General features: G+C 34.6%; 1 protein-coding gene across 3 annotated transcripts in view; it reads left to right on the top strand.

Annotated features, from left to right (window-relative positions):
* Positions 1-14,197, top strand: part of ADAMTS6 (ADAM metallopeptidase with thrombospondin type 1 motif 6) — a 293,907-nt gene that overhangs the window by 185,847 nt on the left and 93,863 nt on the right. For 2 of the 3 annotated variants that reach the window (XM_028123874.2, XM_028123876.2), the window contains exon 12: positions 5,406-5,513. In XM_028123874.2, the coding sequence (XP_027979675.1) occupies positions 5,406-5,513 (108 nt within the window). The remainder of the gene's footprint in view (positions 1-5,405; positions 5,514-14,197) is intronic. The other variant, XM_028123875.2, reaches the window with a different exon arrangement.

Genomic DNA, 14,197 nt, shown 5'->3' with positions numbered 1-14,197 from the left:
AATGAAGAGGAGTTTCAGTTCAAATGGCAAGCTGCTGAGCTGATGTCTTCCATGTTAGGATAGGAGACATCACCTTGGGTATGAGGTACGCGTCATTTCTACTATGAAGAAATACCTAAATGGAAATGACAAGTAAGTGTCTGCCCTTTGCTTTGGATGGGAAAAAATGGCACACATGAGAAATTGAAGCTCTAGGCTTGTGCCTTACATAAAAACAGAGTATGACTTTGTACAGTCTCGATACATGGTGCTGACCAAATAGATCCTCATGAAAACTAGTGAAACAAAAACCAAGTGAAACCTTGGGATGTATGATAGAAACAAATGCACGAAGCTACACTTCTGCAACTCAGGAAGCACAGGATGCTCTATGAAAAAACAGGATTCCCTGAAGGTAAGCTTGAAGAGAAAATAACAAACAACATGAGGAAACAGTCCACCATGACGTGAACAAGCAGAAAGATTAGCACCCCAATTGAAAAATATACGGTAAATATGAAAAGAATTTAAGAGACATGGTGGTTAGAGTGACAATATCTAATATAAGTTGATTAGAAGTTCTGGAAGAATGGGGAAGTTGTATATTACAAATCTAATTATATAACTATATATATATTATATAAATTATATAATAATTTTTCAGAATCAAAGAAAGATATAAATTCAAAGCATGAGCCGCAAGTAGATAAATAAAAGAACACCTAGATACAGTGGTGAAACTGCACTATAGCCAAGACAAACTCTTGAAAGCAACTAGACTTTAACACAAAGAAACAGTGATTAGACTGACAAATGATTTTTCATCAGCCTCCATATATGGAGTCCAGATGACAATGAACTTAATACCTTCAAATGCTGAGATAAGATAAATGTTAGCCTAGAATTCTATATTCAACTAAAATATCATTTTAAACATGAGGGTAAAAGATACATTTTTAAACAGTGAAGAACAAGAGTCCCTGGCTGCCTGGGTGGCTCATTCAGTTAAACATCCAACTCTTTTTTTCTTTTTTAGGATTTTACTTATTTCTTTGACAGAGAGAAACACAGCAAGAGAGGGAACACAAGCAGGGGGAGTGGGAGAGGGAGAAGCAGGCTTCCCGTTGAGCAGGGAGTCCGACGCGGGACTCGATCCCAGGACCTTGGGATCGCGACCTGAGCCGAAGGCAGACGCTCAACGACTGAGCCACCCAGGCGCCCTAAACATACAACTCTTGATTTCAGCTCAGGCCATTATCTCAGGATCGTAAGATCGAGCCCCATGTCAGGCTCTGTGCTCAACAGGGAGTCTGCTTGAGATTCTGTGTCTCCCTCTCCCTCTGCCCCTTCCCCCGCCTCCATCTCTCTAAAATAAATAAATAAATCTTAAAAAAAAAAAAAAAGGAACAAGAGTCTCTTGCTAAATTAACTCTGAAAGGATGCATGTCGAAAAGAAAGAATTTGAATTCAGAAGATAGTGCTGGGACATAAACAATTGATAAACACCTTGATACGTTTAAAAAAACAAAACACTGATTATCAAGTTTTGGGCAGTGAGTGGTTCACAAGCTTTTAGATTTTTGTAGGCAAGGGAAATTTCTCCCTGAAAATTAGCAAACCACAGGGATGTTAACTTTAATTTTGCCAAGTAGAAACATTTTGTCAAGACTGCCATTAACACATACACCCTGCTCTCAGGGACCTTACAGTCTATCGTAACACCTAAAAAGTAAAAAGAATAAAACTAATAAATAAGAAGAGTCTGTTAAAATAAGAAATTTAGTTTCATGAAAAAAAAATCTAACCACATTGATATCACTCTTCCAATTTTGTCACAGAATATTAAAAATTCCATAGAGCAGTGCCAATCTACGGCATTTGAGCTATGTGTCTGATTGTACCCTACCTTCTCCCTGGTTCCTGTAAATTCTTTGAAAGTGTTATTTTTTTCATTACACTAACGTAATGCCTGGTGAATAGTAGATGCTCAAGAAATATTCTTGAATGAATGGGGAATAATGTTTTGTTTTGCCAGACAATCCTCCCAATTGGTTAGAAGTTGAGCCCATAAAATTAGAGAGTCCATTTCCTATTTTCAATGTCATGTAACAGAAATTTCCCTTAGTGAAGACTGTTGATAACTTCACTCTCCTTCCTTAACCTCAAGGGCAAGCACAGAGACCAAAATTTCTCCTAGGGAGTCTTCCCAAAATAAATTGTAGAGTTAGAGAAGGGAATCACCCTAACACAAGCAATGGTTTATTAGTTCATAGAAGTCATAAGAATAATCTTAATAAATCTTAACTTCTAAAAAGAAATATGAGTATGTGAAAGAGAACTATGTTCTTCTGAGCTAAGATGGTGGGTAGTCAAAAAAATCATCAATCTCTCTCACTATATTCTATCATATTTATTTTATTTAGGGATATTAATCCATTTCCTATGATGGTTGTTATACAAATTCCCCAAGAGCCAAAAAATTTCAGAATGCATTTAACTTACTAGTGAACCAGCTTGTAACCTACCTTAGGGTCCTTATTTGGCAACTGATATACCTATGCATATATCTATGCAAATATATCATCCATGTTCTAGGATCCAGCAGTTTAAAGAAGGGTATTAATAAATGTCTGAAAATGTTTTCTGGGCGCCTGGGTGGCTCAGTCAGTTAAGCGTCTGACTCTTGGTTTGGGCTCAGGTCATGATCTCGGAGTCATCAGATTGAGCCCCATGTGGGGCTCTGCACTCAGCATGGAGTTCACTTGAGATTCTCTCCTTCTCCTTCTCCCTACCCCTCTGCGCCTCCCTGCCCAGTCATGTGCACGCTCTCTTTCTCTAAATTAAATAAATAAAATCTTTTTTAATAAGAAGAAAATGTTCTCAAGTTCTTTCAGGAACTGTGCCTCTTGCTATCTTAGTATAAAATAAAATTTTCTTAGTTTTTATCTTTCAAGTGAGTATTTTTTTATCTTGGGAAATCTTAATTGAGATGTCATGATCTTTATTATCCAAGTTGACATTGTAGATAAGATCTCTTTGAAAACTCTTCAGAGCCTTTTCTGAGACTAGTTTAACATCTTGGGAGTATTTCCTATACATAGATTTACAGTCCCATGCTTTAAACAGTAATTCGTGGGACGTTAATGCCCTAGCAAAATTCCAATCCCCAGGAGCCCACTAGGTAATAAAGTCCTGTTAGCAGTGGGAAACTACCTTTCAAAATGTGTTATCCTCTGTAGGATAAGAAGGCTCTATCAAGGGCTGTACTGTGAATCTTGAGATTAAAGTTTTGGAAAAAATATCTTGAGCACTTGCCATTTTGGGTAGAGATTTTCAAGGCACTTTTGGAAAAAAGAGTTTCTGTAAGTTGACCTCACAGTATGTTTTCCTCATAGATGCTATGAACATTGTCCCTTTGAATGATAGAATTTTCATTTCACAGTTCTATCTAAACTTCAGGCTTCTTTGACTTCTGTCTAAAGTAAGATTTAGACCTAATAAAAATCATAAAAGATCAGGAGTATAGTCCAGGATTATGGATAAAAATTTTTTTTGGTAATCTCTTAAGATACTTTTTTTAGCAATGTTTCTCTGTTTTAGTGAACACATTTTTCTTTGAATATGGGTATTTTTGATGTATGGGACAATATTTTAAGACCCTAAAATGTTAGTCCTACTGTTTTTCTAATATTAAACTGAAATAATATATTTAGGAACTTATATTAGGAAACCATCTCCTATAAGAAAAGAACACTAAAATAGTATAAATAACCTCATAAAACAGAAACTGAAACTTTGAAGAAAGTAGAATTTGCAGTACATTGAGTTGTAAGAACAGGAAAATTATATTATGATCTACAGTACATGTTGTTTATCTTTTGTAATGTTTTAACTCTCTTCTAGCTCAGTAGTTCTCCAAATAGAGTTTAAAGTAGATAAATAAAGTATATAGAGTAGATTTATTCAAAAGTATTTTAAAAGTCTAATAGAGGGGTGCCTGGGTTAAGCATCTGCCTTTCAGTTAAGCATCTACCTTTGGCTCAGGTCGTGATCCTGGGATCCTGGGATCGAGTCCCCACATGGGGCTCCCTGCTCAGAGGGAACTGTTGCTTCTCCCTCTCACTCTGCCCCTTCCACCTCCCTGCCTCCACTCGTGTGTGTGTGTGTGTGTGTGTGTGTGTGTGCGCGTGTGCACTCTCTCTCAAATAAAAAAATCTTTAAAAAGTATAATAGAAATTATATATCTCCTTTTGTGCCTGGTGGAAGGGAGAATCCTAAAGAGGCGCCCAAAGAGATCCCCTCAATGTTACACCCTGTGAGGCATTTCCACTTGTAGGAAAGGTAAACCAGTGAATTAAATGTTACCACTTCATTTCTGAATTATGTTTACATGACATAAGTTTTTACAATGATGTTTTGAGAGTAAAAAGAGCAGTTGGGAAATAATAGCAATAAAAGTGAATTATACATAAATTTATCTTTGCACTCCAGATTAATATATTTTTATTGCAAATATGTATTTTATACTAAACGGTTCTAGTGTAACTAAAAACTTGTACTATCAGTAATGATGCTAGTCGGTGATCATATATAAAAAGAAATTGAAAAATTTGAGTATTTTCTTCAAAGAAATGATAGTGAAGACAACTCCAAACAACATCTGAAATATATCAGTTATGAAAATGACACATAAATAGCAGCATTTGTTCAAAACCACATTTCCCTTTCATGCAGGTGGGCTACACTGATGATCTGCAAATAACATTGCTAGATTGTTCTTTATGAATTTTAGAAATTACTCCCTGCCCTTGCCCATGGTCTCTCTCTTTTTTTTCTTTTTAAAATGGTATTTGTTTGAATATTACAGTAGGTCTAGGAAGTCACCACCTGGTAACACTTTATTAGTAATTGGTAAGTTGGTACAATTGTATATTCTTGAGAGTAATAAACCTATTTCCTTTCTACATATTCATCCATTCTCCCTATTCTTCTACAGTAATGAAATTTTTTTTTAAGAATTCCTGTTTAAAGATTTTATCTTTAAGCAATCTCTACACCCAATGTGGGCCTCGAACTTACAACCCCACAATCAAGAGTCATGTGTTCTACCAACTGAGCCAGCCAGATGCACCAGTGCATTAGTGAAATTTCTGCACATTATTTTTTAAAGATTCTGATAAAAAAACTAAGATATTCTTTATCCACTAAAATAAGAATTATAAAGAAAAAGATTCTGCAAAATGGTTAACACATCTTGTATAAGAATCTCCTCCAAAATCTTCATCTTTTGTGCTTCAACAGCAGAAAAACACTTGGGATGTCTTTTTAAAAAGTAATGCGAGTAAACATAGGTATATTTTTTGGAAGAAGTGGACATGATTTTAGTCTCTACTTCTGATCAACTTGCTTTTTGCCTTCTTTCCTAGGAAGTGTGTAGAGAGCTCTGGTGTCTCAGCAAAAGCAACCGCTGTGTCACCAACAGTATTCCTGCAGCTGAAGGAACACTCTGTCAAACTGGGAATATTGAAAAGGGGGTAAGCTCAAAATATTTATTATCTATTTGACAAGTAGACTAAACTGATCCATTTCTGGTGTTGGTATTCAACCTCTAGGAAATCATGCATACTAATTTAAAATGCACTTGAGAAAATAGTAGATACCTAGCCTAAAGAGTTAATTGGCACATATAGACATCTGCACATCTGCAGTGTTTGGGAAATTACAGTGACGGTTTATTTTCTAGCTCTGTTAAAACTTTCTGTGCATATATGTATATATTTGTATAGAAAATCCAACAATAATCTTGTTGTCATATAATATAGTCTGTTTAGTCATGTAAGTCTAGGTTTCTTTCTGATAAATAATTCCCAGGAAAATTATGTGACCCACAAATATAATTTATAACTAGAGTCAAACTAGAGTTGATTTAAAATTACAACATAAGAGGGCTAGTAGTAGAGGAATAATTAAACATTTTACTGAGCATAGAAATTGTAGCTAAATAATTTTAGTTTCATCAGTCTAGTTTTCAGAAAAATATCATTATTAAGAATTATTCAAGCAGATAAGAATAGTTTATGCTATTTCTGAAATTCTTTAGGAATTGCTATATATGTGAATTCTAGAATTTGTTGCTACATGCTAAATTTACAATAATAACTACTACTGTCTTCTGTTCTCAGTTCTGAATTCTTCCGTTAGTTGGGGGACTTTCAACAAAGATTACACTGCATTTCAGGTTGCAATCTGATGTTTAAATAAAAGAATGAAAGCTTTTGGGCAGCTGTCACAGTTTTATTAATCCTTGCTGACGGCTTCATTCAAGACCTGTGACCTAGTACCATGTTGATGGCTTTTCCATGCTGAGTTTGGAAATGTTGGTAAATTGTGCTAAATGTATGAATTGATAGGGTCATTTTTAAAGGATTAAGGATCTTTTTTTTGAGACTTTGTAAGTAGCCAGTAAAAATACAGAGACCTTCACACACTACAAAAAATTCTTTCTTTTTTTTCACTGAAGTAATAGAAAATATTAAGAACTGAATTCTTGAAACAACAGTCTAGGTTTATTTTGGAGTCAGCAGTTCTTGTCAACGACAAGTAGCAATTTACATCAATCTGTACTTAGAAGAAATACATAGTAGTAAGGGGGGAAAGTTACAGTGAGAATCTCTTTATTTGCCCTTGATTGATTATTATTCTTGTGATCTAGTCCATGGGCCACAGTTTCTTTTTGCCTAGAATAATACTATCACTAAGCCTCATGGTTCTTGTTATTGTACTTTATTTTTAAATCCCAAGCATAAAGAATTCATTCTTTTAAACCTCTCACAGTCCTCCTACTAGCATTCTATAAATTATATAATCACTTCAAGTAAGGAAACCACAGGTGGTGGCTGTCTGAGAACACATAGCTCAACCCCACTAATCATTTATATGGTAGACACATATTTAATATCTTATTATTTGTGCTTAATAGTAGGACCCTCAAATGTTATATCTTAACAGTATTTGCATATATGGGATAGAGGTGATATTTGTTTGGAAATTACTGACAATTTTGAGGGATACCAAGAAAACACTCTCAATAATATTAAATCTAACAGTATTGAATTTAAATTTGATAAACAAACAGAGATATAATACTTTTAAGCATATACACGAATAAGCACAGACAGGAGAAAGTGAATAAAATGGGACGAAAATATATTTGATTTCTAAAGATTCACATTCTTTTTTTAGAGCTTATTTAAGTAATCTCTATACCCAACATGTGGCTCGAACTCATGAACCTAAGATCAAGAGTGACATGCTGTTCCGACTGAGCCAGCCAGGCACCACTAAAGATTCACATTCTTAATTTTGGATAGTGGTTGTCAACTTTTTGATCCCTAAATAGTTTCTTCAAATGAAGTCTACAGAATTCTGATAATATACATTTGAAAAAATGGAAATACTCTTGTTAAAAGAACTCCTTGCCTACCTTCTTACCCTGTCCTTGGACCCTTCTCAGCTTCTTACATGCTTCAACAGAACATCTTGGGCTCCATGAAAGACTATTTAAGAACTTTGTAAGTATAGCAAAGTTGGTGTACCAAGAGACCACTCATACTCACAATATCGTAGTTTCATATAGTCAACATGTTGGGTTTCACTATCTAAAATTAATCTACAGGGCTCTACCCTAGGCATAGAGCCTACTTAAAAGAAATAAATAAATAAATATTAAAAAATAAAAATAAATAAGATTAATCTACAAAGCAAATATTAACCATGCTTTCAGAGACATGGACGATCAATAGATAGCTTTATGAAAGTGACTAACAAACTTTAAATGACTGAATGAAAAGAACAAATACATATGCAGACTTCTAGAAAGGAAAAGGGCAGAGTGCTCTGAGAAGACCCTCAAACCATCTCTATCATTAACAGTGAATTTATGAATAGGCTTTCAAAGTACCAGATCAACCTACATATTTAAAAGAAAAAAATAAAAAGGACTAGATATGGGAGCTAAGCCATTCTTTATTTTTACCAACTGTACTTGCCATGTTATTTATTTATGAATTTTTATTGTTAATTTCAGTTATTTTTTTTCCTTAAAAGGGAAGCATGTTTACTGTTGCCAAATGCAGATTTTTCTCTTAAGACTATATCTATTTAGAAATTAAACCAGAACTCAAAAAAAAAAAAAAAAAGGAAATTTTTTTACTCCAACCAAAACAGCCATGCAAAGAGCCAGTGACACAATTAAAGTAGAAATTTCACCTGGTCTAGTCAACTTTGTGTGGCATTAAAATGTAGTTGGCATTACCAGTAACCATGATGATGATGATGATAATGAAAATTTTTAAAGTACTTACGCTGTGCCAGGCACATATTTGTTCTGTTTAATATTGGCAAAAATCCTATGAGGTGGGTACTGTTTTAACTCCATTTTACAGCTGGGGAGAGTAAGACTTGAAAGCCTAAGATTACACTGCAATTTAAAAGCAGAGCTGAGACTCCAGCCCAGGTCTTTCTGATTCCAAAGTTGAAACCGTGCCCCTCTACACTGCCCGTGATTTTACCTTACCTTCAGTTGGGAAATTTGCAGAGAAAAAAGCAAATTTTTCTTGTCACAGGAATAAAGTAAGTCACTGAGCCTGAGATTGGTGGTGACAATGTATTTTACCCTTTAATACTAAGCGGATTTTTCACTTATCTACCTGTAACAATTTGTTATCTCAGGAATTACAATGAGAAAGCACTGTGGGCAGAACATTGAGGCAAGAATATATGATTGTGTTACAACCGGCAAAGTAATGAATCTCCACTTTGAAATGAGAGAGATCTATTTCAACATTTTGTAGTGATCTTGTGAGGATGGAGTAAGATGATATCTCAGTGAGCTTTTTGTGGGCTTCTTCAGAGGAAAGGTGCCAGTGTATATTACTAGAGCATCATCATTCATTTCATTATTTTCCAACCTTAGATGATGGTGGGCAGAAAATACTTCACCAGACTGTCTTAACTGGCACTAACGAGCATCAGAGAGTATAAGCATGACTTTGTGTGTCTCAGAAACATGAATGGAATACCCATGGCTGACCTCTGATCTTAACTTTGAATTTCAAAACTACTGTCTGAAGAAGGAACAAGAAAAAAACCTACATCCTGTCTAGCCAGCAGGATAAAACCAAAGCTGCTCATAGTTTTTTTGAATAAATCCTTTAAAAAAAAAAGTGGGGGGAGGGGAGAAATATTGCTCAAGTGATAGCATAGACATATCCAGAGGACTGGATCCACAATGATCTCGTCAAACTCTGGCTGCAAAAGATATGGGATCCCTGCCCGGGGGCGCAGTTCCACAAATGTTCCATGTAAGTATGGGAACTGGTCCATGCACATTTAGCAGATGGAGTAAGAAATATGGCCAAAAAATTAAAAACTGATCTTTGCGTGAGTCCTGGGGGGTCTGACATCGCTATTACAGCCATTGGATGTTTGCCTGAATAAGCCATTCAAGTATTGAATAAGAACCATATGGTCTGAATGGATGTGCTCAGGGACAGTAGCATTAACCAAAGGAGGAAATTTGATGAGCCCAGACGGCGCGCTGGTACTGTGCGTCCATGGGTCACACTCCTGCAAATCAGTCAATATAGCTTTCAGCCAGAAGAACTTTCCTTAGTCATGGCATCAACAATAGCTTTTTGGACAGGAATCAGAGGGATGCCATACGTGATAAAATAATAAACAAAGATTTAGACTGTAAAAACTTTGATAGTAGTGTTGGCATTGTTACTGAACAGGATGTTGAGGAAAATCAAAACTCAATCTTTGCAAGCTCTGATGGTGACCAAAAAGTCTCCAATACTTGGTTTATTGCCAAAATATTGATTTAATGATTCTACAAGACCAATTAGAGATTATAGCGCAGTATGTAGGCCTACACATGCATAACATGGATTCCTAATATCTTTGCATGGGAAAATAGGACTGGATTAGAATAGGGTTATTATAAACCCTTTAAAGCACTAGATATATGATAGGACCTTGGCAGCCCTAGATCTTAATTCACTTAAGAGTAGAATGCAATATGTTTTGACTGGGTCCCAAACTATAAACACAGGAAGTGAAAAAAGAATAGTCCTTTCAGTTGCTCTAGAAATTTAAATAGCATGGGATGACAAGTTCTGATTTAGAATTTGGGCTGAAATAAGCTTTTGCATTCCTGCACCTGCACAGAGGAAAGATAAGGCTTTTAATAGTGCCGTGCGCCAACTCTCAGCTCTTCTGACTTGGGAAGAATGTTCCATATTGAATCACCAAGATCACTTCCTTCGAAATCTTGGGATTTCCTTAGGGGCCTCTCATTCCTGATGCTGGTTGGACCCAAAGTGCTGGCTATGGTACAAGATGTACCATAATCGCATCCTAAAATGATTCTCATTAAAAAATATATATTATATATATTTAAAAATACTGTGTATACCCATCTTGAAATTTTGCTTTGTGGAATTCTGACAAATTCTCATTTAGATTGTTTGATTTGTAATATATCTTGTTGGAACGTAATTCCCTGATGTAGATCATGAAATAAACAACATCAAAAGATGTTGTTTATTAAATGGGTAAGTTTTTTTTTAAAGAAAACTTTTAAAGCCTCACTGGAATGTATCATCTTTCTAGGTCGTTTTAATGACATATTTATTTTATTTAGAAGGAATGTGAAAAGCAAGAATGAGCAATGTGAGATTTTATTCTTGAAATGTGATAGTTTTACTTCTGTCACCTCTCTGAATCTAGCTGAACATACCTGAATTAGGAAAAAGAAGGCCAAATTTACCCAATTTATCCAGAAAATTTAGGCTGAAGTAACAAAACTGATATTTAGAATAGTCTAAAATCAATAGGTTGGATATAACCTTTGAGAATAAAGATTAGAAACTGGTCTCCATCTGAATATTTAACTAACTTAGTTTAAGAAATGAAGTAAAATTCTATGCCTGTAAATAGAGCTTTTACAGGGTTAGCAACTTCAGGTGGAAAAAAAATAAGAAGAAAAGTAGAAAATACAACATTCAAAATTCTCAGCTTTATATACTTCAAGTTATTTTATTTGGTATAATCTAATTATATTACTAATGACTTAAAGTCTTGGTGTATATTGATTAATGTAATAATCTAGAAAATTAGCTCAACTTGTTCCACATGAAGTTCCCTAGAGGTTTCTTAAAGCATTTACTATTAAGTTAAATAAGTTTCTTCTCTAAAATCAGTGTACTACGTTAAGATACTTACCAGCACTAGAGCAGAGAAATAGCAAGATTTCCAAAGAGATCCTTTACTGGAAGTATAAGGCAGGGAGACACTAAACAAAACTCAAAAGACCATTTTGCCAGAGATCAATATCAACCAAGTCCTTTGGTAGATTTATAATTTCTTTGAAGGCATGTCTGCATAGAACTAATTTCCGAAGCTGTCTGATCCAAACCGCACTGGATTTGAAAACTAAAGTTAGTCCCTATCTTTTAGGTAGGGTATCTGAAGAAACAAAATACTTGCTTTGGACCAGGGATATCGCTACAATAAGAGCTCAGGTTTTGTAACACAGACTACACACAGACTGAATTAACTTGTTAACTAATTAAATAAGTTGTTAACTGGTTATTAAGCTAAACTCTAGTCTTTTGTCAACTGCTAAATGACTGATACATTACTTTTGGAAAATTTTTCATTTTTTAACCATTAATATTTGTTTTGAACTTTCTGATACAATTGTCTATTATGTTATAACTCCATGGAGCAGATAAAATTCAATAGCATGAATTTATGCAATGAAAGGTTCTAGTAAGTCACTTATGAAATACTGCTGTGTAGATGTTAATTGATGATGAGAACTGAGGAGAATCCCACAAACTGAATATTGTGTTTGTCTTTTACCTTAAGAGTAAGTTTTAAAAAGAAAACAAGAGAATTTATGTGACTTCTCTCACTGTCCTGCATTTTGTGGGCATCTAGGAAACATATATAACAATATTATAAAATACTTTGGAACCTACATCTTTCAGTATTCTTATAGCCTTCATCATTTCTCTGTCCCCTGAAAAATGCAAAAAATAAAGTTTTTATCTATAAATTATAAGAATACTCAGAGGTCTGAAATAACATGTTGCTGTACACTTGCAACTAAGAGTTTTTATCTCTAGTGTTATTTTGTATTTTATGAAGTAAAGATAGTACAGTGTACTTTAATACTCTAATATACTTCTAATATATAACCCTACACCTACGTTGTTTTTTTCCCCACTGATTTCTGTGTATTTTGGACAAATAATCCTTTTTCTGTCCAAAGTGACTTTGGGCAAGTCAGCCTCCTTAAGGTTCTGGTTTCCTCCTATGAAAAAATGAAGCATTTAGACCACATGAATTCCAAAGGCACTCTGAGCTTTAGATGCAACTCTGTGATTATACAAAATAAATGTAAAATTAAATTTTAGTGTTATTTGGCATCAATAATGCTAAATTTCCAACTTGAAAAACAGGTAAATTTTAAGATTTGGAATTTTTTAAAGTGTTAGTTGCCATTAATTGAAACCACAGGGAATAAAACCAGGAATTGCTGGTCAGTAATACATTGCTCAGTTATTCCCAAAGGAAAATAGGCACAGGCATAAATATTAGTTGGCCCAGATTGTGACTTTTGTATAGGTGGAGGCCTAACACAATTGGGATATCATTATACAAATGGTTGGTTTTCAAAATCAATTAAGTAAGCTGTAACCTGGCAGCTGAAATATTCTCTCCCTCTCAAGTGTACATTGTTATTAGTAGCCCTGCTCCCAGGGTTGATACTGTATTACCAGTTCAGCCAGCTACCTCTGGTTCGCCATTTTGGACAGATGATCTTTTTCTTCATGGTAATTTTCATAAAACTAATTATCTTTCATAATGTCCTACTTCAACATTTATTAGACTTGGGGTCAGAATGCTCTGCCTTATAACCAATCAAATTTTGACTTTCTCTTGCCTAATTTTTGAAGGACAAATGATAATTAATTACCCAGTACTTCTCTGAAAAAATTCCTTCATGTTGTTAAAACTACTGAAAATTGAGTGCAACTACTATGGAAACAAAGATGAATTTGACTTTTTGTTTACCCTCCAGTATCTCTAGTTCTGTCCTTACATGTAGTAACCAGAATAGAACACAGAATTCTATAATTTAAGTAATGTATTCATTCATTCAATAAATTTTTGTAGTATATCTACTACATGCTAGACACTGTTCTAGACATTCAGCATTTCTAATAGAACATTCTGTGATGATGGAAATGTTCTATATCTGCTCTGTCCACCATAGTAGTTACTAGCACATGTGGCTATGCAGCCCTAGAAATGTGGCTAGTGGCTCTGAGGAACTGAATTTTACATTTTAATTAAATTTAAATAACATAGTCATTGTTATATAATGCTATGTATTAAATATATATGCATTAAAAAAAAAACAGGCTCATAGATACAGAGGACAATTTGATGGTTGCCAGGGGTGGGAGAAATGGGTCAACAGTTTTTGGTTTTGTCTTTTTAGTTTAAATAATTTTTTATAATAGAGGGTATTAAAAATTCTGTCAACAAATTTAAAAATGGTGAGAGCCATCAACTATAGGAAGAGATAAACGTGCACCATTCACTGTGGAGAGAAACAAATCTTCCTAAGGGTGCTTAATGATTTCTTTCTGCATTCTGGAAAATTTGTGTGGCTTCCAAGAATTCGTATCATCATCATCATCCGGGGCTGGCAGGAACTTAGCTTTCTCCAGGGCTTTGGAAGGTTATGAGTGCTGTCCACACCACGTTTAGATCTCTCCCGTTGCATAAGCCTCATTTCTACTTATGAGCATTCCATTTTAACAATGATATTAGCTAATTTCATTGAAGACCTAATATGAAACAACCACTGTTATAATCACTTTATGTGCCCTACCAGAGGGATGGTGTTATTATTCCCATTTTACAGATGAGAAAATGGAGATCCAGAGATATTAAAGAATTTGCCCAATGGTTACTAATATTTACAGAACTCTTTTTATGTATCAGATACTTTCTACCATGTTCTTCACATTATCTTTATTTAGTCTCACATGCTATAGGCTCTATTATTATTTACCTTTTTATTTATGAAGAAGCTCAGATGCAGATAGGTCAAGTTACTTTTTCAGTATCTCAGTTC

This window comes from Eumetopias jubatus, unplaced genomic scaffold (assembly GCF_037043125.1).
Source record: "Eumetopias jubatus isolate StellerSeaLion01/CBP00866 unplaced genomic scaffold, mEumJub1_p1.0 scaffold_5, whole genome shotgun sequence".
Taxonomy (NCBI): domain Eukaryota; kingdom Metazoa; phylum Chordata; class Mammalia; order Carnivora; family Otariidae; genus Eumetopias; species Eumetopias jubatus.
The sequence above is the reverse complement of the archived record's forward strand: the minus strand, read 5'-3'. Positions and strand labels throughout refer to the sequence as shown.